The sequence below is a fragment of the Athene cunicularia genome (assembly GCF_003259725.1).
Source record: "Athene cunicularia isolate RWA chromosome 2 unlocalized genomic scaffold, athCun1 chr2_part1, whole genome shotgun sequence".
Classification (NCBI taxonomy): Eukaryota; Metazoa; Chordata; class Aves; order Strigiformes; family Strigidae; genus Athene; species Athene cunicularia.
In genome coordinates this window covers 108851716-108876437 of record NW_020799095.1, presented here as the reverse complement: position 1 = coordinate 108876437, position 24722 = coordinate 108851716, and the positions used below count along the sequence as shown (strand labels likewise).

Here is a 24722-nt window from a genome sequence, read left to right as displayed (position 1 = left end):
GCTTTCTGCTGGTTTTGGTGGGGTTGTATGTATGTATATATCTTGTATATACACAGAGAGTGAGTGATATGGTGTGTATATTTTGGGGGTTTTGTGTATATCATTACTTCTGTGTTTTTATCCAACAGTTTAATATTTGAAAAGTTTTCTAGTGGAGACCCTGATACAAAGGACAATTCAGTGGGAATTCAGCTGCTGGGAATTGTTCTTGCTAACAATTTACCTCCTTTTGACCCAAAGTGTGAAATAGATCGTGCCAGGTAAGAAATGCAGCTTTTTGGTGAATGATTTTGATGAAAGCTTAAGACAAAGATAAAAAGTCTAATTTGTTAGCATAAAGTATGGGAACTGGATTGTTTGTTTGTTGGATTTTTGTCCCATCATCCCTTTTGCTATTGTCTGTCAGATGCAGTGCTTTTCTAGCTGCAAGGTGCAGACCACATTTATTATGGAAAATATCTAGAAAGATGTAAGTTTTTTTTACAGTGGGCCCCAGGGTTGCAGTTTCATGGGAATTAACAGTCAGGAATTGCCAAAGCAGGTATTTGAGGCACAACAGGTGGAAAATCCATGTTGTGCTATATTCAGCTCTTCTAAAAGCAGTCGCTGTTCGCCTGGGCAGCTCAGGTGAGTTTTTTGTTTCAGTTTAAAATTGGATGCTGAAATAGTGGCTTACGTTCAGGTCTTCCTTTTGTGTTAGGTATTTTCAGGCTTTGACCAGCAACATGAGTTTATTAAAGTATAAAGAAGTTTATGCAGCTGCAGCAGAAGTGTTAGGACTTGCTCTTCAATACATTGCTGAGAGAGAAAATGTAAGTCCACTGTATTGTGTGTTTGACTGTTCCTGTTTTAGTTCTGTGTACATCTTTTATATGAGTACTCAAGCTCCAAAAATAAATATATTTAAAACTCAGTAGTCTTTGTTCAACTGATTGAGTTAAAAATTTAAACTACTAACTCAAGAGGAAAAGAATTTGAGAGTAGACCAAGGGCAGAGTTTTTGTCTTGCCATTTTGGAGCTGACAGTGAATGGTCTCTTTCTGAGGCTTTGTTCAGCTTTTGCTGACCAGCAACACTGGCATGGTCATTCAAAGTTGGGTTTTGGTTTTGTTTTTTTTTTAAAAAAAAAAAAATTGCAAGTTGGGAGGTTTGAAACTACCTTTTGAATATCTGTATCTGAGGATGTTTAATAACTTGCAAGTTTTAATGTAAAATTTAAAGGTATTTCATTTTAAATCCAGTTAATTTCTGGGTAGTGAGTAAGGTGAATGCAAAACAACAATACTCAATCCTGCAGTAGTATAACTAGGGGATAGTGCTTGATCATCACAGAAATCAGTTTGAGACAGATGCTGGAAGCACTTCTTTACACAACAGTTAGTGAATTTCTGGAATTTGTTGCTAGAAGAGGCTCTATGGGTAAGTAGCATCAGCAGTTTCAAAGACAAATTTAGGCAAATTCATGCACACCAGAAAAAAAAAATCTATGAACAGGTGATAAAAACAGTAGACAACAACATATGCTCTAAGATCCCTAATCTAATGATTAATGCATGTTGAGTTGTATGAAAAAAACGGAGGGCAAAATGCAGCCAGGCTCATGTACTCCCTCTAAATCACTGCAGCTGATATTGGAGACAAAAATACCAAGATATTGGCTAGGTGAATTACTAATCTGACCTTGTAGGTTATTCTTACTTCCATCTCCACTATTCATGCTTCTTTCCCCACTTAATTGCTTTCTGGTTGTTCTTTCACAGTTTGTAGAGCATATTTCATAAATTGAATTCTTGTAGTTTTCTCTTTCACAGTCTTCCAAGTTCCATTATAAGCAGTATTTTGAATAAATGAGCAAAGATGCTGCAAATATTTTATCCTATACACAGCTTCTTTCTTTGACATTAAGTGAAAGTTGATTATTTTTCACCTTTTTCACTAAAAATTTCTATTGTTTTATATTCATTAATTGGAAATTTGCCATACTGAAGGAGAAGCTACTTATTTATATAAGCATACTAAGCAACTTGTATTTCAGAATTAAGGTGTTGGTTCCAAACCAATCAAAGGAAGCTCACAAATACATTGTTTTAGCCAGGTGTAGCTGTACAGCAGCCACGAAGCACCATAAATGCCAAGATGAGGCAGGTGGATCTTACCTAGCAAAATGCACTAGAATCAAACAGTACAGCAGCAGAACTGTGTGTCATTAAGGTGATTGAATTTCATGGCTATGCTTGTCTTACTGTCCTCATTTTCAGGTACTTGAAGATCCAGTTTATGATTGCGTTGTAAGACAATTAAAACATCATCAGAACACCCAACAGGATAAGTTTATTCAATGCTTGAATAAAGTAGTTAAGAATTTTCCACCTCTTGCTGACAGGTATGTCATGATTTACATGGTATGTTCACTGTAGATTTAGAGGAATAATAGAAAATAACTTGCTTTTCTTTGTGGGCTTCTGGTTATGTTAAGGTTTGTGAATGCAGTATTATTTTTGATACCCAAACTTCATGGTGTGATGAAAACCTACTGTTTGGAAGTAATAATGTACCGGGCGGAAGAAGTACCTGATCTTCACTTGCAGTTAAAGAGTAAAGACTTTATCCAGATCATGAATCATAGGTGAGTGGTCATGTGATTACAAATGTGGATGCACAGTCTAAATTTCTTGATAACATTTTCTGTGCTGGCCACAATATTTTTACATTCAGAAGCATTTATAATTCATGTTCACTTTTTGGTCACTGCTTTGCTAATTTGAGCTAATGGAATCTGGGAGTTAAGTATTAAGATGGTTAGCTCACTGTGAAAAACAAACAAAACCCCCCTAAATAGGGTTAAGGTGAAACACCACTGGGATTGAATTTCTGTAGTATATATTAGTTTAATTATGTTCTTTCTCTTAGGTTGAACTTCAAAGTATTTACCTAAAGCCCTTTGTGCAAAACCAAACATTGTTGCAAAAACTTAAACAGAACCAGAGGATCAGTATGTAGCAGTGAAGAGAAAAGCATTGTAACTATTCTTTTTTTTCTCTCTCTCTTCAGAGATGATGAAAGGCAAAGGGTTTGTTTGGATATAGTGTACAAGATGCTGTCTAAATTAAAACCACTTGAACTTAAAGAACTTCTTCCTGGAGTGACAGGGTTCATTTCTCACCCTTCTGTAATATGTCGACAGCGCATGTATGATATTCTGATGTGGATTTATGATAATTACAGGTGTGTATTCACTGCAGATACTGTCTTTCAGCGGTTTGTCACAGGCAGAGTGAAAGTGCTTGTAACACTGTCTTCCCACTTCATGGCCCTCGGTGTGGGATTTTCCAGTTATCAGAAGGGTAGAACCTGTGGGTTGCCCAAATAGCTCTAGCCTTTAATGGCAGATTTATCACTTCCACTAGGAGACAAATACATAGACCTGAACTTTAGCCCAGAACTAGGATGTTGCATCACCACAGCATGGTGGCATAAGAGGTCTTAGCTCTCATGTTCCCCTTTCTTTTTTTCTTGTTGCCAGAATTTGTAACTAGTAAGAATTGTACACTAGAGAAATTTGCTTATAAGTAGAAGGTGTATTAAGGCACTTTGGCATGAACTGGATCCCTTCAATCTGATAGTAATAAGATGTTCTTTCTGTGTTTGACCCCTTAGAGTAGGGAACAGGCATGTACTCAGTTTGACCAGCAGGTTGCTGTTGAATCATCTAAGTTACTTGTGCTTTTTCTGAAGGTAACTATTTGAGTGCATAATTATTGAAGACAAAGTACTGTCAGTTTTTACTCCAGTGTCAATTGGGAAAAGCTAATTCTATGCCTTTTTCTCAGTTTTAACCTTCCAAAAATCAATATTACTTCTGTTAGGCCTTTGTAATAAATACTTAACACGTATTACTTAGTTTTCTGATTTTTTCTTTTTTAAGTAGTGGAGAGACATGAATTCTTGGCCATGAAGACCTCATATTGGTGGGGGGGGGGAAGTAGTGTTGTCATGCCAATTTGAGATTTTTATGAGAAGGTCATGTTCCTCCTTTCCTCCCACTATCCTTATCGTCTTATTTTACTATGGATTGTTTGAGAGAAGTTAAGAGATGTTTTTCTCCTACCATTAGTGATCCAGAAAGCCAAGCAGATGATGATTCTCAGGAAATACTAAAACTGGCAAAAGAAATGCTGCTTCAGGGACTAATTGATGACAATGCTGAACTGCAGTGAGTAAATAGTGTTGTGATGACTGACTGAAGTAACAAATCCTTAAATTGCTTGCTCTTTCTTTATAACAGAACAGTTGATCCTTAAAGGTTTTTTAAAATATTTTAATATAAGAGAGCAATAGTGAGATAACATTATTTTTCTTCCAATAAGTTAATTTATAAACTTGGTGTATCACTATGGGACACAAGTTTAAGTGAAGCATAGAGCTTTTGAGCAAACTTCCAAGCTGTGGAGAAGTTGTTTCAGTATGTTAGAACTAATTCTGCTTTTAATATTCTAGAATTTTTGAACAAGAAGGCCCTCACACGAACAAACAAAAATAGACGTTGGAGCATGGTGGATTTAAAAAAATTTTTCAGTGAAGCAAAAGATAATATAGGAGATCTGTGTGCTTATCCACCCATAGCACTTCTCAATAACAAAAGAATCCAATAGAAATATTTTTTTCAGAGTAAACCTTTAATCAGTCAAATGGCATAGAGCATGACAGATGAATCAGGAATTTGGTGTAATTCAATGGAAGATCTGTGACATGAAAGGGTTACTTAAAGGCTCTATAATCTTATTGTGGTCTGTCTTTTTTAACTTGGCTTTTTTAATAGTGTTGCGTTTTCTGTTTGCAGATAACCAAGAATAACTTTATTCCTTGCCTTTGCAGATTAATTGTTAGGAATTTTTGGAGTGATGAGACAAGATTACCCACAAATATTCTTGACCGTATGCTGTCATTGTTAAATTCTTTATATTCCACCAAGATTGAAACACACTACTTGAGTCTAATCACAAATTTTCTGCTTGAAATGACTAGCAAGAGCCCGGATTATTCCAGAAAAATATTTGAACATCCACTGTCTGAATGCAAATTTCAGGTGAATTGTAATGTGTAATCCTGTGTGCAGCCATGTGACGAATTCTGTTCCTTAATGTAGTTTCCACTTGAGCAAGAAAAGCGTTACGAAGGAGATTTTTTGAAAGTGCATTTTGTATTCCATAGCTAACAGCTGCAACAATCATGGGTTACACACCATATCAGAGGTTTGATGAATTTGATGGGGGCAATTATTTTGCTTTCTTTTTTTAAAAAAAAGAGATTTAATTAAAGTAATTATATATACCAAATATATCTGATGTGTAGAGTACCTAAAGAAGAGGGTGATGGAGAGAAGCAGCATAAGATGGAGAAAAATTGTGAAGAAATGGGAGTACTGGTACAAGAGCTGTAAATAAGTCCTCAGGTGATCTGACCAGTCCAAATTAGTGAACTTTTTTTGCTGAGATATGGAGAACTTTTATGTGTTTGGTGGTGTTTGATTTTTTTTTTTTTTTTTTAATTTTTTTTTTAATAGTCAAATTCTGCTTCTGTACTTGAGGTGATGCTTTAAATTCTGTACTTTAATTTCTGCTATTCTGTCTGAAGGAAGGAAAGCAAAAAGCCTCCATTCTTACTGTTCTTATTAAAATCTTTCTGTGTTTATAGGACTTTGTGATTGATTCCAACTGGCGTTATCAAAGTACTGTGCTCACACCTATGTTTGTGGAGACTCAGGCTTCCCAGAGTATCCACAGGAATTTATCACAACAAAGATCCCTTTCTGCTTCTGGGTCACTTGGTGGTCGAGTGAGAGCTACCCAACGGCAATATGAATTTACACCTACCCAGCATGTTGGTAAGTCCAGACCAGTGTCTTCAGAAATTTTCTTGTTTGCTACAGGAATGATTTAATTCTCTTCATTGTGTTGCATGTGAATTTTTAATTTAAAAGTGTAAATGCATTAAATGTTTTGTTTTCAAGGGCTTTTGAATTTTTTTTGCTTAATGAGAAAAAACATCCAGTTGCATCTTTATTAGTCTCATTTGTATTTTATGTTCTGTGAATGTAAATGAAGTTTGTTTCTTACCTAGCAGCTTGAAACCTGTTCTGCCCATAAACACTGAAAATTATATTTTTGGTGGAGGAAAATTACCTGCTTCCTAGATGTTTTACACTTGATTTATATGTGGATATGTTACAGCTTTTGTATCATTTCTTTTACAGGTGGTAGAAGTTCTTTTAATTGGCTAACTGGAAGTAGCATTGACACATTGGCAGAATATACAGTTCCTTCATCCTTGGAATCCTTATCATCATCCATGCTGTTGGTTAACAAACGGAGTGAAAAATTTAAGCAAGCCACCTTTAAACCAGTGGGGCCGGATTTTGGGAAAAAAAGGTTGAGTTTGCCTGGAGATGAGGTCGACAGCAAAACCAAAGGTCTGTAAGCCTTATGATGCAATTTCTATATAAAAATTACATTTTTATAGACCATCTTTCAGTTATTTGGCTGGCAGTCTGTTATCTTTGAGACATTCTAATTAAGGTTCAGCTTGAGAGATTTTTGTCTCCAGGAGTGTGTGGCAATATGTAACGTGTGGCAAAAAGCTGGTATTGTGCTAGGAATTACGAAACTCTATGTTACTAGACAAAAGAACTGACAGGATAAGAAACCAGCCAGTGTGATCTTCTCATTCCTACCTCTTCCTAAGATGATGGTAGCATGAATGTCACAAAGTTCTGTCCCTTCTGTTTTAAGTTTAACTGCGTATCTGTTTAAAGAGGCTTCTTTAAACATATTTTTTTCCAAATCATTTCAGCTGTGCGGACATGGTCTGCAATATACTGCAATCTGTTGTTAGAATTACCTGCTCTTTTTTGAGAATGCTCCTTCATCCACCCAGTACTGAAAACTATCAGTACTGTTCTGGAATGACTTAGGCTCCTTGTCCCACCCTACTAATCCCTGTCAACCTTGTCATTGAAATTTTGAGTGGAATGTTGAGAGTAGGCGTTCAGGCAGAGAGCTATAAAGATTGACCTTTTGAATACCTGAGAGGTGTTTCAGGGCAGTTTTGAATGAACCATGCTGAACTGCAGAAACAGAGAGGTCAATCTACCTTTCAGACAGTCCCTGATCTTCTACCAGGAAAATACCAATTATAGTGGTGTGGTTTTGTTTGCTCACTCTTCTTTCCTAGGAAATGGACTAAAGTGAACAGTCTGTGAAGTGGTCTTTCTCCATGACTGTCCTGAGCAGGAGTTGATCCAGTGACAGTTCTGTAACAGTAACTTTAAAAGTGTAGTACAATATTATTATTACACAATCTTTGAATATATTTAGCACCTCTTTTATGTAGGGAGCTATATACTTTATGGAATGTGCTGCAAATGCCATACTTGCCTGTTGAGAGCTTAAAATAAATCTGTCATGCGGGGCAAATTTGTTCATTAATTTTAGTACCTTTTCCGGTACTGTAGTTTGACCATTATACCTCATTGATATGTTTGAAGTTTTTATATAAATGCTTATTGGCTCGTCTCTTAAGAACACCCTAATTTGTTTTAATTTGCCATCTTGTTGAAAGGCCTTGCATTGAGTTGTTGGATATGAAATGTAGAAGACTAGCTGGTAAGCTAGTAAATGCAAAGATGGTGTCTGTTATTATATGACGCTCTTGTCTTAAATCTGAAGTTTGCTTCAGAAAGGAAAAGCTGTGGACATTATCGTGTGTTCCCTAGGTATAGAGGAACGAGCAGAAATTCTAAGACTGCGGAGACGTTTCTTGAAGGACCAAGAGAAGCTCAGTCTGATTTATGCTAGAAAAGGTGTGGCTGAACAGAAAAGAGAAAAGGTTTGTTATTCCAAATAACCCTTAAAGTCCCAGTGCCATTTGCAGTCTTGTACGTCATCTCTAGAAGTAACATTGTGAAGAAAGGGTAGGTGTAAGACACTGGTTGCTACTTTAAGAGCTTTAGAAGGTTTTCTTTGGAAATCATGCTATTTAAGTGCTTAGAGCTAAATGATGTTACTTGGCATGAGTGAGAAAAGAGCTGGATGATAATGCTTCCTGTTTATCCCTTTAATGTGTATGAAGTGATTTTATGTGATGGAAGTCCCTAACAGCTATGGGAAGCTCTTTATGGTTGTCACCCTTGAAACTAGGAGCCTTGAAGCTACAGTACTTTGCAGAAGTAGTTGGAGAACATTATCCAGTGTGTGTACTTTTAACCTGAAGGGATGTCAGTAATAATTGTTTACTGAGTGTTTATCAAGGCCAGAAACTTAGTACTATGTGGGTTTCCTGGTTGTGTTTTGTACTTACAATAAGTTTAAGTATTTTTAAGCTCTGTAACAGTTTTTCAGAGGTTCATGGTACTAAAAATAACATACATTATTGTCGAAAAATGATAGCAGTTAGACCAAGAACAAAAGAACCCAGGATTGAGAGCTACCTGTTTGAGACACTCTAATAATTCTTTGTAGCTGCAGACAACTGTGTAAACAGAACTTAAGTCTGGAAGAACCACACAAATACCTTTTTTAGCCAATTTATATTTACTTTCAGGCTAAAGCTACCACTTCCTCCCACCCTGCAAGAGAGAACCTGTAAATGCTTTCTGTATGACAGTCAAAATACAGCCAACAAAACCCCTCATGATACTCCACAATAAAAGACTAGAAGAGACTATGAATGCTGTCAGGACCCCTTAAACTTTTCAAGAGATTTGTTGCACATAAACACATGTGGCACTCAATGACTTGCGTTACTACAATATCTGATGGGGCAAACCAGGAAAAATTAGTTCCTGAGCAAGAAAGTATTTGGAAATAGCTTCAGCAGAGTCCTAATTTCTATCAGCATATTTCTCTTGAAAGTTTTTTGAAAATCATCCCTTTGAAGTTGTGTAGAAGAAAAATGGGCTCAAAGAGGAAAATGACAAAGGGTTCACAGAAAAGAAAAAAAAAAAAATATCTTCAAGCTTTCTTCTGTTTCCCTCTTCCATTCTACCAACGTATATTCAGCCACTGTCTGCTGGTTTAAATGGTAATAGCAGTAGTTAAAATCCCAGCCTCTAAACTTACTTCTGATTTCCTTACAGCATATCAGTGCTATGAAAAGGAAGAAAGGCAGCGGAAGAGATAGGTTTTGTCTATATCTGGTAGTAGCTCTTGTTCAGTCTAATGTATTCCTTTAAGCCTCAGCAAAAGGCAGGTCAGCTATTTAACAACTGCAGTTTACAACAGTTTTATTATGTTTTGATTTAAGTTTTACTAGGAATCAGTTCTGATAGGCTCATCCTTCCTTCCCCTCCCCATCCCACAGTGTGAAATAAACCACTAAGCTTTAGGAACCTAATTTTACATTGCGTCTGGCCCAGGCTGAGAACCAGCATATTATGGGCTACTGGGGCTCAGCTGGCAGGCAGTAACTTATTAAACCATAGCAGCTCACTAGCTGTCAGTCATAATCATTCTCTTTAAAAGTGGCTTAAATACTGCCTATATGAAAGCAGGAACTACAAGGCATTAATATTAAAAAGTTAATGGCTGAAGTAAGTCTATGAACAAGTCTTTGGAGTTTTTAGTTGAGTAAGATAATTTTGGGTTTAACCATGATACAGAAAATGTATTTGTTTAATAATTATGGCAAAACTTTATAAAACACTTCAGAAATGCTCTTGCTTATTTTGTCTTATCTGGATACAGCTTTTTCTAAGTAATATGTTTTGGGGTTTTTTAACATGAACAATGCATTTCAGGAGATTAAATCCGAGCTGAAGATGAAGTATGATGCCCAGGTTACTTTGTACAGAAGTTACCGAGTAGGAGACCTTCCTGACATCCAGATTGAATACTACAGTCTCATTGCCCCTTTACAGGGCCTTGCCCAGGTCTGTCTGCTTTTCAGAAGTCATTTGTGAAGTTTTCTGTTCTTGTAGGAAAGATGATGTGTAGTTGGGCAACTGCTTTCAAAACTGATTTTTTTGTTTTGTACTCAACCACTGTGATATGCATTTAAAGAGCCTGTTCTGAGGGAGTGTTTCTCCTACCCCTGGGCTGGTGCAGTGATAAAACAAGTTGCCTTGTAACTTCCCTCACCTGAGCAGTTGAGTTGAACTCTGAGGTCCTGAGACATCAGCTGTTGTCCATTGTCTTTGGGTTCCTCTGCTTGAGAAACAGATGGTGGTGGTCTTTACAGACATTATTGCAAAGGATATCCACAGTACAGCAAAAAACCAGCCATTTTTTATTCTTTTATGTGGCATATGGGAATTTTGAAAATACAAATGAAGTTACTGTGGCTAAGACTGGACTTGGACTACTCAGTAAAGTTGAACCAATATTTCTTTTCCTTCCTGAGAGCAGTAGAAACTATAGGCTGAGCCTATCCTATTTTACACTGTTTGGGAAGTCAGAGTGTTCCTGATGACCTTTGTATTTAATTTCTTTTGATGGTCCCTTATCTCTGTGTAAAGGGAGGAAGTAGCACACTTACAAGTTATCTGAATAGCATTAGATCAACAGTTAGATGAAACTTCAGTCCCATAACAGACCAAGATGCATAGGATTATGTTACACACACAAATGTGTTTCTGGGCTGAAGGAAAGCCTTTAAATCTCAGATGGAACAGTCTGTCTGTACACAGTCTGTGTCTCTGTGTTAGCTGCCTCGACATTAGGCCCAAGTCTCCACACACATTGATGTCTTCTGTTTTTTCTTGAAACCATCTTCACTGGCAGTGGTTTCTGTAAGATGATATTGGGTGTCTGGTTCCTGTAATGGGAACTGTGAATATGTGAAAATTTTAAATTCCATCTTCTCCACCAACACTGGCCTGAAACCTACATTGTCTTGGAGTTTCTTTATGTAGAAGAATTAAGATGGGGGTTTGAATGGGTAGCACAGTAATTCCTGGCATAGGTGAGATGCATGCCAGACTAATTATTCTACTCCTAAGGAGTGTCCAAATAGGCATTAGGTACAGGGTGGGTTGTATCTCTTAATTTTATTCATTAGTTTATTTGTCACAGTAAAATTCAGTGGCCTTATTGCTTTTGTTGTAACTTACAGAAAGATCCAACATTTGCCAAGCAGCTTTTCAGCAGTTTGTTTGGTGGAATTTTTCATGAGGTAGAAAAGTCTAAAACTCCTTCTGAGAAAAAAGCCATCAGCCAGAAGCTGCTGAACAACTTCAATAATTTCCTGAATATGAGCCTGTCTTACTTTCCACCATTCATTGCGTGCATCCAGGTAAATCCTGCTATGTGTCATGAAAGTAACTGAATATAATGTCTTTGTTTGTATGTGTGATAAACCCAGTGGTAGTGAAGGTTAAATACTGTTACTGGAATTGAGACAGAGATGGAAAGAGGATTTTTAACCAGATGGTTATTTCAAGTGACTCTTGTTAAGGTGAACAAAGTAATTTATGCCTCTGAACTGATTTTTTCAAGGTTTCTGCATTTTCTGATCTGTGGAGTTTGAGTCATCTTTTAATGTTTTAATTGCATCAGTAACAAGAAGAGATTTGATTTTAAATGAAAGCCACAAGAACAATTGAAAAGGTTACTTGGGTGTCCTGTGCTTATCTTCCTGTTTCTGGGAAGTGCTTACTGAGAAATACTTTGATGTCTTGAGGGTATCAGTAGCTGTCAGACTGTTTGTTGTTAGCCTCTCTGATTTATTTTTTCAAATTAGTCCCCTAAAGCAATTATCTGGGGTTTTTCAGTAATGAGGGAAGGACTCACTCCCACCAAAGGGTGAGTGCATGCACTACAGCTGTTTCATTGGAAAGGAAACACAAGCCTTTCTGCTGTGAGAGTATACTGACCTGGAATAGATTGTGAACTTCATCTTTTACGCTGATTTTCAGGGACACAAAAAAAACTTGTCTGAGTACCTGTTATATACTTATTGTCAGTGTATTTAATGTTTCTTGTCAATTGTGTTGATCTTAATGTTGCATCTGATTTGTGGGTCTCCAAAATATTTTTTGAGTGGCGGATAATGGATTCTTATTTCTCTTACAGAAATTTAAATACACCGTGACAGTAGATGTCATTCATAATACAGATAAATATCTAGTTTGGACTAGCTTTTTAAAGAATGACAAACTTTGGTTCTTAGTACTTGTATTTACACATCTGAAAAAAAGTAATTTCTTGTTTACTTTTTTCTGTGCAGCTGCATAAAAGGTCAAATGCTATGGGGATTTTTCTGGGCTGTCTTGGTATTTTTTGAGCCAGCATCTCACAATAGCTATCTGTTAATATTCCCTCTTGACACTGCATTTGTTGGTTCTCTGTCTTGATATTATTCTTTGTGTCAAATTATGCTGTCTGTTAGACTCTATTAATAACACTGTTGTGTTAGGCCTCTTTTTTTTCCTCAATAGATGTAAATGAAAACTCAAAAAATAGATAAGTTAAAATTAGTCTTAATGAGATACTGTTACAACGCTGTGCTGTCCCCATTCAATAACAAAAAAGCAGCAGTACAAAGGCAAGCTTCAGCCTGTGTATTTGAGCATCCCTGCATAAAAGTGAGAGGAAGTCTTTTCCTGAACAGGGAATAGAGTTCATATTGATCATGAGAGAGAGCACACAGTGCTGTTATTTGGCTCACATTTGACAAGCCTGTCATTTGGCTCACAAAGGCTGTCCTAGTGGCTTGGCCATTTGGAAATACAGCTTCTGGTTCCTGTATACCAACAGTATAATAACTACTGGCTTGTTTCAGAAAGGCCTCCTGCTTCACTGCTGTCTCCTTGTTTGACTTTTTAGCCTACTACAGGTTCAAGTCACATCAAGAGAGTAACTTGGTGATAAAAGGAGCTGGTTTTGTCTACAGGTATAATCTTAAACTTGACTGTGAGGCTCTGGGATTGGCTTTCAAGACAGATTAAAAAACAGCTAAATACTAAGAAAGAAGTTAACCCCCCAAGAGTTTACAGACTCCATGGAGATACCTGGCCTGTGAGGCCTGTAAGCCATCCATCCTAATCTTGGAACATGTGGTGCAAGTAAAGACAAAACGCATTGCATACAGAATAAGGAACATTCTCACTGCTTTCAGAAAATAACTGATCAGTCACCAAAATGCACTAAATAAAAGGATACCTCATTTGATGTGGGACTGTCTGTAAGTTGTGAGTTTAGGAGGGTACTCATTCTCTGGACATACAGTTATATTTGCACAGTTCTTACACTTTTTCCTAGGCATCCCAGAGAAAGGGGTTTTGGTCTTACCTTAGCAAAGCTATTCTTAAGTTTTTTAGATTGTACAGTTGGCCCTGCGTTCCTCACATAACTCCTAAAAGTTGGCAGTTAAGGAATGTGTGCCTGTACATGAGGAGTGTCTGGGGCACAAGTGCAGCTTTGATAGGAATGACTAATTGAAATTGCCTGAGTAGCAGGTGAAGCATATGCTGACCCCTCGTTGGGATCCACTTGGTCTGCAAGTCAGGAGGCTACTTTTTTTTTTTTTTTTTTTTTTTTTTTTTTTTTTTCAATTGAGTACAAGTTAATTGGTGTGAGAGTCTCAACTGTATAATTGTGTAATGAGTTTGCTTATGCCACATGCCTATTCTGCAGTTTTTATGGTGGTTGTTGTTTATCAAAGTAGTGTAACTTGGTTGTTTTCAGTCTCCTGTTGCAATTTTCAGATAGCAATTTTTTCACTTAGTATCCTTGAACATACTGTGTTGCAAAAATCAAATTTTAGGGCAAAAATTAAAACTCGGTGCTGTTTCTTGAAATGAAAGTTCTATTACGCCTCTTCTATGTTGTAGATATTTTTTATTCCTGTTTTGTTTAAGATATTATTGCAATTTTCCTTTAGGTTCTTAAGTGGGGAAAAAAAAACAACAAACAAACAAACAAACAAAAAAAACACCCCAAAAACCAGCAACAACCAAAACTCAAAAAAAAAAACCCTGACTGTAATAAGCTTGTCTGCTACTTTCTTGATATATTTACCTGTATTTGGGATAATGATTTAAGTATTTAAAAAGCCCTTCAGCTAAACAAGAATGTTTATCTCTTAAAAAGATGTTATTCTGAAGTTGAATTAATGTTAAATACAATAAAGACCTACTAAAATGCCATCTTGTTTTTAAATCAGTCAGGACTAGATGAGTACGGTACTAAATGAGTCTGATAGGAAGCTGTGGTATGCTAAAACTGGGTAAGTGTATAGGTTCTCCAGCTCAGAGAAGATATGGTTAATTGCACCTTTGTCTTGTGGCAGGGATGCACTCACTACTCAATAGGTTAGGTGAAATGCAGCTATTGTGTAGCAGGTACCATGCTGCTGACAAATGGAAGATTGAGGCTGTGATTGTGTCCATCTACCTGTCACCTACTTCCTGTGTCTTTCTGTTGAGAGAGTTGTCCTGTGCCCTGAAGACAGACAAAGTTTATTCTTTCCTGTTTTCTGGCTGAAGAGCAACAGCACAGAAGGAAAAAATTCGAGTTTTCCCAGAGATGGGAACTTCTGGTGATTTAACAGCTCATTTCCAAAGCTTGCACTGTAAGAAATAGGATGCCAAGTAGATGATTTGTAAAAGGTAACTATCAGTATTGTTTGAGCCAAGTAGACACCTGTTGTTTTCTTTTACTTTATAAAAGGAAATAAGTTACCAGCACAGAGAGCTGCTAGAACTGGATTCAGCTAATGTGAGCACGAGCTGCCTTGCAAGTTTACAGCAGCCAGTGGGCATCCTTCTTCTGGAGCAAGCCCTGATGGCTCTGTTCCCTCCAGAGGAGCCCCCGGCCAAGCGGATACGCGGGAGGACAGAGCTTCCCCCAGACGTGGTCAGATGGATTGAACTTGCTAAGTAAATTCTTATTTGAGACTTATTTACTCCCATTTAGGTTTGGCTTATGAAGAACTCTGCCATTATGACTTGGGAGATTTCTTTGGTTTTTAGTCTTTCCCTCATTTAGAATTAGATAAGCTTTTCAGTTCTTGTCAGTTAATTACCATCTTTTAATTAGAGCAGTGAGACTTAACAGCTGTGCACCCTGATGATGCTGTCAGACTGCTGAAAAAAGATCTTGTTCATAGCTTTTCAACTGCAGGAGTTTCCACAGTTGAGGTATTACCCTACAAGATGAAGTCTATCCAGTTAAATATGTATTTATAATCTTATATAAGAAATACCAAAAAATTTTTTGCTATTACCGGCCAGTACTATTATTGCTTATTGAATTGAAGTAGCTTATGTTTACAATGATAAACCTCTAGTTAAAAGATTTCCCTTTTCAATTTTACTAGGCTCTATCGATCTCTCGGGGACTATGATGTCCTTCGTGGCATTTTCAGTGGTAAAATTGGGACTAAGGAAATTACACAGAAGGCATTGTTGGCAGAAGCAAGGAGTGATTATGCTGGAGCAGCTAAATATTATGATGAGGTAAAATGACAGCAAGATTATTTCTTTGTTTCATAAATCTCTCATGACTTAATAAGTAAAAATGAAACATTTTGAGAAGCAGCATATTGTTTAAAATGCCCTTGTGTTTTGTTTGATTGATAGTTCAGTCCATAAAGACATGGGAACAGATGAGCAGTCACAACAGAGCAGAAAGCGTGAAACTTTTTACTGTTTGTTACAAAGCTTCACATGTGCAGTCAGTCACCTAGGCAGACAAATAAAACGCCATGGCCACACTACCACCCAAGAGAGCAAACTGCATGTGTTCGTGCCAAAGAAAATCTGAGTTATAGTTGGTAAAAATGAAGAAGGATCTCTTTAACCTTCTTTTAAAGTCTTAGCTCTTTGAAAATGCAGGTTTACTAAAGATGGCTACCTGAAATGAATTTATATATAAATACTGACAAGCTTGAATTTTCTGTATTTAATGGTGCTGTCACCTTTTGGTAAATGGATAGATATTTTTGAGAACATAAATTATTGATAATTTCCTAGTGACTTAGAATTGAAACTAGTGTCAGATTCCAGATGAGAACCTTCTTCCCCCTCAAATTTGTTCCCTAGGCACTCTCTCAAGAAGACTGGCAAGATGGAGAGCCAACAGAAGCAGAGAAGGATTTCTGGGAACTTGCATCTCTGGAATGCTATGACCACCTCACAGAGTGGAAGTCTCTGGAGTATTGTGCTACTGTTAATATCGATAGTGGAAAACCTCCAGACCTAAGCAAAACATGGAATGATCCATTTTATCAGGTATTTAGAAATCACTTCCTTGATACTGCACTGTTTTATCTCTGTAGGGATGTCCTACAGTAATGTGATTGTGGGTGGAAATAAATTGAATTATTTAGGTTACTTTTATTACGGAAATTAGCATGGAGTCTGATACATCAAATAAATGAAGCAATTACTTCTGCTGTTTTTACAATGTTTAATTTTTAGCTTGGGTCTTTGATTATATAAGGAACAGCTTTATCATCATCATCTTCTTGAAATATTATTGTTGCTTTTATTGCTTTTATTTGTTTCATGTTTTAAGAGTTACCAAACTACTGGTTTTGAAACTGGTAGAATTTGCTAACAGCTTCTTGACCCTATCAGAAAAGACTGCTGTGATTTGTTACAAAATTGGAATTTGTCTAAAGGGAAAAACATAAAAGAAAACCATTAAATATTTTTATATTTATTGGATCTGCCACTGATAACAAAAAAATGATCATGTAATATGCCATTTCTAGAAATAAAAGAGTGTATTTTCACCTTGTAGGAAGCGTATCTGCCCTACATAATACGCAGTAAATTGAAGTTACTGCTCAGTGGGGAAAATGACCAGACTTTACTAACTTTTATTGATGAGGCAATGAAGACAGAACAGAAGAAAACCATTATAGAAATGCATTACAGCCAAGAGCTTAGTCTCCTTTACATCCTGCAAGATGATTTTGACAGAGCCAAATACTACATTAGCAATGGCATGCAGATTTTCATGCAGGTAACAATCTCTGCTATCTCTGATGATGATTTTTCTGTATAAACTCATGAAACAATAAAACTGTTGCTGCTGTTACTCGAGAGAAACACTTGCCCAAATACAATGAAGTTTAGGTACTTTCCAATCATATGACAAAACTTCCTTTGAATTCAGTGCTTGCAGTGATGAGATGTGAGCCAGCCAGCGGAGTGCATCCTCCCATTTTAATCTGGTCTGTTTTGCTGATTTTGTGTATTAGAAATTTTTCAGGGTAATAGTTCAGATTAATGGCAGGTTTTTTGCATTCATCTTTTCAGAAGCCTCTTGTCCCTGGAATAAACTTGAAAAGAGAGTATTATATTGAAAGGTTACAGGTTCCATCCATTACCAAGTGTTAATTAGACTATAGGGCTATCCTAAAAATTAGGACAAGAATTGCAGCTAGAATATGCCTCTATGCTTGTTCAAAGCAGAGCAGCTATCAGATTACAGGCTATTAAGTTACTTGTAAAAAGGTTAGGTTGGAGAGCATAACGTATAGCAGCATCAGATATTAATAGTTTGTGGAGCACTGAATAGAACCATGTTGTAAATTCTTTATATGAAATCTTCCATTGTCTCCCTTTATTTTCAGAGCTATTCCAGTATTGATACTTTGTTGTATCAAAGTCGAATGACCAAACTGCAGTCTGTACAAGCTTTGACAGAAATACAGGATTTCATCAGTTTTATGACCAAGAGAAGTAAAGATTATTTCTCTTCTTATGCAATTTTCCTTTCATTGTGTTAAATAATCATGGTTTCATGACTTTGAATTTCTGTTTCCACACTTAAGAGGACTGAACTGTTGTTTGAAGGAGTATAGTTTTGGAATGACTACTTACTGTCTCATTGACAGTGAGAACTAATGCAGTTGTGTAAGATAGTCCTGATGATAATTCTATTGCTAAGTTTTATTAGCCTAGCTATGGTGTTAAGAGTTAAATATCTCTTTTAGAAGTGTAAGTAATAATTTTAAACTAGGATTTTTTGGGGGCCACTTTGGTAGCAAATAGTGGTTAGCAGAGATAAAAGATGAATGTGGTATATAATTTATAGCTACTGAGGTAGGCATGAAATACAAATTTATGTGCATAAACTGAATTATATATTAAATTTAGTTAAAAGTTCCACTATATTACAGCATATTCCTGTGTGGAAAGGTACCTACCCAGCAGTGATTCCCAGTGACAGTTGACACTGATGTCCTTATTGAATCTCCTGTGCTTCAGCAATAAACAAAAGCAATATGATCACCAAGCAGTGTATTTAATGCAAGCCCAGAAATTCAAGTGGGTTGTTTTATTGCAGTTTTCTGCTTTGAATGTCGGACTGTTTGGATTAGGCCTTTTTCATGTTGTTTGGATTTAGATGCATTAAAGTATTCTCAATTATTTCTAGGTAACTTAGTTTCACAGGCTTCCCTTAAGAGACTTCTCAGAACTTGGACAAGCAGATATCCAGATGCTAAAATGGATCCTATGAACATCTGGGATGATATCATTACAAATCGGTAAAATTATGTTCTTGGGTTAGTTTTAGTTCTGTCTGCCTGTTGAGTTCTGAGAGGTGGTTTTTCTAATGCTGCTTGTTTTCAGATTAGGGGGTTGTTGATCTAGTGTATTTTTAACCACTGTAATAGCCTTATCAGTATAACTGGTTTGTGTGTGACTAACTTGTTGTGAGAAGCAAAAGGAGATTGAGAAATGGACGGGGAATAAACCGTATGTTGATAAGGAAACATAACTGTTAGTTTAGGCATTTTCTTGCATCACTGACTACATGCACTGTGCAAGCTAGCCCACTTCACAGAATCACAGAATTGTCTAGGTTGGAAAAGACCTTGAAGATCATCCAGTCCAACCATCAACCCAACATTAACAATTCCCAAGTAATTGAGTAGATTAGCTCCATTTAGCTCAATGAAACACCCCCCAAAATGCCAGTCAGTTATAAATAAAAATACTTATGTACTCTGTAGGCAGTTAGGGAGTGTACAAAATAAGTCCAGCCCTGTCACTATCAGTGCTTCATGCGTTCATAGGAAAGTTAATGACCAGTGCTCTAATCAGAGACTTATGTTGTGTGACTTGCTAGAAAGAACAAAGGCTCTCCGGAGAATACTTTGGATTAGCTCCAAAGAAACTGGAATACTTTTTTAAATTTGAAAGTTTTCTGTCCTCCTCATGGTATCTGTCTTCATCCCAATCCATTCTTCCAGTGCAAATCTAGATTTTTTTTAATTTTTTTTTTTTTTTTAGATTTTTTTTTTTCTCCTTTCTTGAGGGACAACTTTAGCAGCTCTGCTGATACCCACTGTGCTCTGTAATTAATTTTATTATCTCTTGGTGTTAGGAAGGCATGGCTACAGAAAAGCTTGTTGCAGGTAAATATTAGGTGGAATACGTGATATGTCTTACTCCTTTACAAAGCCTCAAAACATTTATGACTTGAAGGGTAGTTGGTGTCTTAATCACTTTCTTTTAGAAAACCTCTATATCATCTTAAAATAGTGACAAAGGATTTGCCAAGTCCCGCTCCAGATTATAGTGCTATCCTCTGCACTGAGTAACAGAATGCATAATGAGAGATGCTATTAAATTAGATAGGACTAGTTGTAGAATGAAAAGGATTTGGCATTGATTCATGACAGTTCCCATTCAGAAGTTGAGTATGGTCACTGGTCTCTTCTGCAACACAAATTTCAATGTTTACATGTGTTGGTGTGATGCACATTTGAATTGCAGATTGTCATAAAATACAACCTGGCACTTATGCAATGTAATTGAGACTCCTGTTTGTTTGCACTTTTGTCAAGTTGGAATGCAAGTGGCTTGGTGAACTTAAAGGTTGTAGCTATGATTTTTAAAAGAACAAACTAATAAAAATATCCTCCAGTCTCACTCTATTATGGACATTTTCTAATACTTAATCTCAACAATTGAAGATCCTAGAATGTTCTGAGGGTCAACCTCTCCACAGTTACGACTTTCCAGACTGAGGACTATGTTTAGCCCTTGTTAAAGGTGATTTCTATAGTTTGCCCTTTTTTCTTAGCCTTGTTTACTGTCAGTCAAATCAACACTTTTGAATGTTCATTCCTTTGGATGCATACTGGAGTGATTGTACTCCTGTTGTCATTGTGCAGGTGTTTCTTTCTTGACAAACTGCAGGAGAAACTTCTCTGTGACCAGGCCAATGATAGTATGGAGGTGGATGAAGAATACAGTGCTGGTGACCAAATGGAAGTGGATCAACAGGATGAAGACATTTACTCAATGATTAAAAGTTGCAAATTTAACATGAAAATGAAGATGATAGAAAGTGCCAGGAAACAGGTGACTATACTGTCTAATAGCTTGCAATTTTGTGAGAAAATACATAGAAACTGCAGCTGGAAAAGCCTCTTGGGTGATCTTGGTCACCTTTTTGTCAGAGTAGACCTTGTCTCTTTTTGACTCTGCTGTCTAGGACATTTTGAACACTCAAAGTCAGTTCCACAGCAAAAGAAAACAAATGGGTAATTGTAAATTACAGACTTGATGATAATTTGTCATTACTGGAAATGTGCCTGAAGGCCCCTTTGATCCGCAGATGGTTTCTGACACTCTAAAGGGCAGATAAAGTATCTGAAATGCTTCAGTCTTTAATGGAAGGGATGCTTACAAGCAAACATTATGCTTTCTATTTATAATCTCTTCTGTACAAGAAAACAAATCAAATTCAGATTGAATCAGTATCATTTACTTCCATGAAGCATTTTATGATTTATTTTTTTTTTTTTAATGGTTTTCATTAATGTAAAGAACTAAGGCTAAGTGACTTAATTTTGTTTTGGATCTGGCTGTTAAAATGACTGAAACATAACATAGTTTTTCAATGGGCCTTTGGTATTTCAGGGTTTAGACGAGACAAATAATATTTGAGTTGAGGTCTCCCTCAACTTCTGAGATGCTGCAGAAATCTGCCATCAGTGACAAGAGTTTATTTTAAGCAGTGTAATAACCAAAAGTAACATTAGTGCTGTGTTGCTGTACACTTTCTTAAAGGAGTAAATGAAAAATAAAATTTCCTTTAAATTACTTATGAAACTTTTCTTCAAAACACAACCGTGATTTGTTTAATGGCATTGTAAACCAATTTACATTTTCACCATATGTGTTTGTGCTGCAGAACAGTTAATGCCAAGTTAGTCACACAGATAGAATTATTTTAATTTCCTCAGTTTGTCAACCTCTGTTCTCCTTTTTAAATTTCTTCATTAGTGAAAATCTGGTTTTGAATGAGACCTGATAAGCAGTGAGCCTCTCTCATGTTATTATAGCTTTACTTGTATTGCCTGAAACTTCTCATCTCTGAATTTGGTTGCAGAAAAGTTTTATTTCCTCTTCAGTGTATGATCTAAAAATTCTGTCTTAATCTGAATACAGAACAGCTTCTCAGTTGCCAAGAAGCTTCTGAAAGACCTACGGAAAGAAGCCAGAACGAGGGAAGACTGGCTGGTGAGGTGGAATTATGCCTATTGCCGCTTGACACAGAGTTGCAGCCGGAACCAGAGTTGTCCTGAACGCATGCTCTCAGTGTTGAAAACCATCTGCCTACTTGGTAACAGCCTTCTCTTTGCTTCATATTGTGTATTATAACAAATGGCTTTGTTGTCAAATTACCACCTTTTGTTTTTGAATTCCAACAGAATATACCAAATCTGACTATCTTAGCAAGAATGTAATGGCCTTCCGAAACCAGAATCTTCTTACGGGTACTACGTACCACATTATGGCTAATGCTCTTAGTCAGGATCCAAGATGTCTTGAGCAAATCGAGGAAGAAAAGGCTGGAAAAATATCAGTACTATCAGGAGAAAGTGTTGAGAGTCCTGAAAAGGTAAATAAGAGAGGAAAAGCTTTTAGCTATTTAAGTATTGTAATCACTACTTCGGTCAGTCGCGGTGGGTATGGATAGATACAGAGAATGTGAAATTCATCAGCAGTGATTTGTCCAGGAACACCAGCTAGGAGAAGGAAAAAAAAAAAAAAAACAACCAAACACAAGCCCAAACAAATGCTGTGTTGCTGTTTTATGTGGTTTTTGCTCTCCTAGACTTTTGCACCACTGTAGCCTTTTTAATTGGGAGTCATCTTGTGTTTCTCTGTTCCTGCATTTGTGTGGAGGGGAAAGATTTAGTTGTAGCACCTGCATGCACAGTGGCAAGACTAGATTTGGGAAACATGATCCTCAAAGAATGCCTTTGTTTCAGCAGGGCATTTCTGAGCTGCTTCGTGCTGTCAAACTACTTTATTTCATAAAGAGATCTTTATAATACTGATAATAATACTGATACACTTATTTATCTAAAGAATTTTAGTGATAGAGAGGAGAAGGGTTTGTTAAACAGAGCACATATAGGTCATCTTTGCCAGTTTTGAGGAGGTGTACGTTTGAAGAAGACAGAACAGACTGTGCAGCATCTGAAATTGTTTATGTTGTCAGTCATCCTAGATGCTGTGGCACTGACTTTTTGTCCATCAAATTGATTGATCAAGAATTTGAAGACCACAGCTGACTTAATTCTATTAATTCCTGAAGCTACTCTGAAGACCCTTAGATATGAAGCATATTGGTATAAAACAGCAAAAAAAAAAATATTCTTAATTTGTGTTTTTATGGGTGTTAAAGCAGATAAAGAAGATGTTCCTGCAAAAAAAGATTTTAAATTTTCAGGTGTGCAGAAACTTGAGAAAAAAGCTTAAGCTTCACTTATTAGTTAATTATTAAGAGCATTCTTCTTAAGGAAATCTAAAAGTTGTGTATACAAGCTGTTCTGTGTCAGATGAGTCAAACTGGGATACCAGATATTTCTGTAAGAATAAGGAGTTTAGCCTTATTTTAGCTTAGTATTAAGCAGTACTCTGGCCCTAGTAGTTTGCCTCTACCTACCTGAAATTCAAACTATTTAATTTCAGTTTTTCAGTTGTTCCAACTTGTTCTGCAGCAACTTTGTATATTGTTTAATAACTAGAGTAGCTACAGTGTCTGAGGTTGGTAAGCTCGTTGGTAATATCAGAACATATCTACTTGATTTATAAACTTTCAGTTGTAAAGGATCTTGTCGAGTTCTTCACTGGATGAGCTGCATTAGAAATGTATGATAAATACAACATAAATTCTAAGTATAGCTTTTATGTAAATGTTACAGATATGTCTTAATAGGAAAAAAAAGCATTTCTTATTATATTTTCTGTTAACTTTTTGCATTAAATTTTTGCACTTATAAAAATTCCACCTAAGATGTCCAAAGGCTAGTATAAATTAAAAGTGTGGTTTATATTTTTCCATTTAAAAGTGTGGCAATTAAAATTCTGGAAATTACTGCTAGAAATAACATCCCAAGTTTTTTCCTTTGTATCAGATGTTCAAAACATCTAATACAGTTAAAGTTTTATCTACTCAAGACTTGCAACCAAGCTCCAGTTTCGGAAAGGGTTTTGGCGAATGCTACTTGCTGACGTGTCTCTTTCTCTTATGGTGGAATTTCAGGTATTGGCAGGACTGAACAAGAAGGCTTTTCAGTGTTTCAGCAGTGCTGCAAGGAAGTCTGAAGAGGAGGTTCAGTCTCACTCTATGGAACATGTAGATGTGATGGGAGTTATTGATGCCTATATGACTTTGGTTGGTTTCTGTGACCAGCATCTGCGTAGGGAAGAAGAAGGCTTGCTTGGTTAGTCAGGATTTCTCCTAAGCTTGTGAGGCAGATTTATCTATGATATGTGAGCTTTTGTGATACCTGGCTCTCCCTGAGCAACACGGCTTGAATTTAAATGGAACAGTTTGTCCTCCAGCTCAACAATATTTATGTTCCTTCCCCCCCCTCCCCGTTATTACTGCTAGCTTTGGTACTAGTGAATCACTCGTAGTCTCCCTCTCACTTGTAAGAAGTATGTCATATCCAGCAGATGCTTCCCATGTTCCTTCCCAGACCACAACAGTGCTGTATTTAAAGCAGGCAAGATACCAGCAGTGATGCAGCTTCCTGATAAAGCTAATCCTTACAGTCCCCAAGTACATGTGTTGCAGATGTGTGCAGTTCAAACAGATGGGAAGGAGAACAAAGTAAAAATACAAAATACACTGGAAACAAACCCAACCCTGAATTGTAAAGATTAATGTTCCACATGATCAAAGACATGGAACAAGTGATGGTGTTTCTGATAATTCTTGTTTAATGTCTCTTGGCAGAAATTAACACTGCAGATCTGCAGCTATTCCCAGCTATTGTGGTGGAGAAAATGATAAAAGCTTTAAAACTGAACTCCAGAGAAGCCAGGCTGAGATTTCCTAGACTGCTGCAGATAATTGAAAGATATCCAGCAGAGACATTGGGTCTAGTGACACGAGAGGTTAGTTGCTTCCATTTTCCTGGCAACGAATGTTGCTATAAATCAAATCTAAAAGGTGGGGGTGGAGGTTGGATGGATAGAGAGGTTAGACTGGTAAGTTTTGCTTCAGGTAAATCAGATAAATTTTATCCCATCATTGTTCCTTCTCTTTTCTTTAACTTGCTGAGTCTAATTCATGTGGACAGAAACATTTTTCTTAGCTTAACTTTTTAATATTCCGATTCCAAAAGTTAGTTTGAGTGCTGCTGGAGGAAAAACTATGTTTTGGGTGTTTTGGTTTGTTTGTTGTTTGGGGTTTTTTTTCTTCACAACAGTCTTAAGTGAGCTGCTAAAGGTGGTTAGT

At 36.7% G+C, this 24722-nt stretch overlaps 1 protein-coding gene across 1 annotated transcript in view; it reads left to right on the top strand.

Moving 5' to 3' along the window:
- The window catches only part of PRKDC (protein kinase, DNA-activated, catalytic subunit), an 84864-nt gene that overhangs the window by 43883 nt on the left and 16259 nt on the right, over positions 1-24722 (top strand). The window contains exons 49-71 of the mRNA XM_026841457.1: positions 129-260; positions 701-812; positions 2259-2383; positions 2477-2626; positions 3052-3225; positions 4115-4213; positions 4876-5086; positions 5695-5884; positions 6254-6469; positions 7772-7884; positions 9794-9925; positions 11107-11286; positions 14664-14872; positions 15313-15451; positions 16037-16225; positions 16740-16964; positions 17578-17686; positions 18384-18495; positions 20131-20320; positions 21413-21587; positions 21676-21866; positions 23520-23700; positions 24219-24379. Coding sequence (XP_026697258.1) covers positions 129-260; positions 701-812; positions 2259-2383; positions 2477-2626; positions 3052-3225; positions 4115-4213; positions 4876-5086; positions 5695-5884; positions 6254-6469; positions 7772-7884; positions 9794-9925; positions 11107-11286; positions 14664-14872; positions 15313-15451; positions 16037-16225; positions 16740-16964; positions 17578-17686; positions 18384-18495; positions 20131-20320; positions 21413-21587; positions 21676-21866; positions 23520-23700; positions 24219-24379 — 3715 coding nt within the window. The remainder of the gene's footprint in view (positions 1-128; positions 261-700; positions 813-2258; positions 2384-2476; positions 2627-3051; positions 3226-4114; positions 4214-4875; positions 5087-5694; positions 5885-6253; positions 6470-7771; positions 7885-9793; positions 9926-11106; positions 11287-14663; positions 14873-15312; positions 15452-16036; positions 16226-16739; positions 16965-17577; positions 17687-18383; positions 18496-20130; positions 20321-21412; positions 21588-21675; positions 21867-23519; positions 23701-24218; positions 24380-24722) is intronic.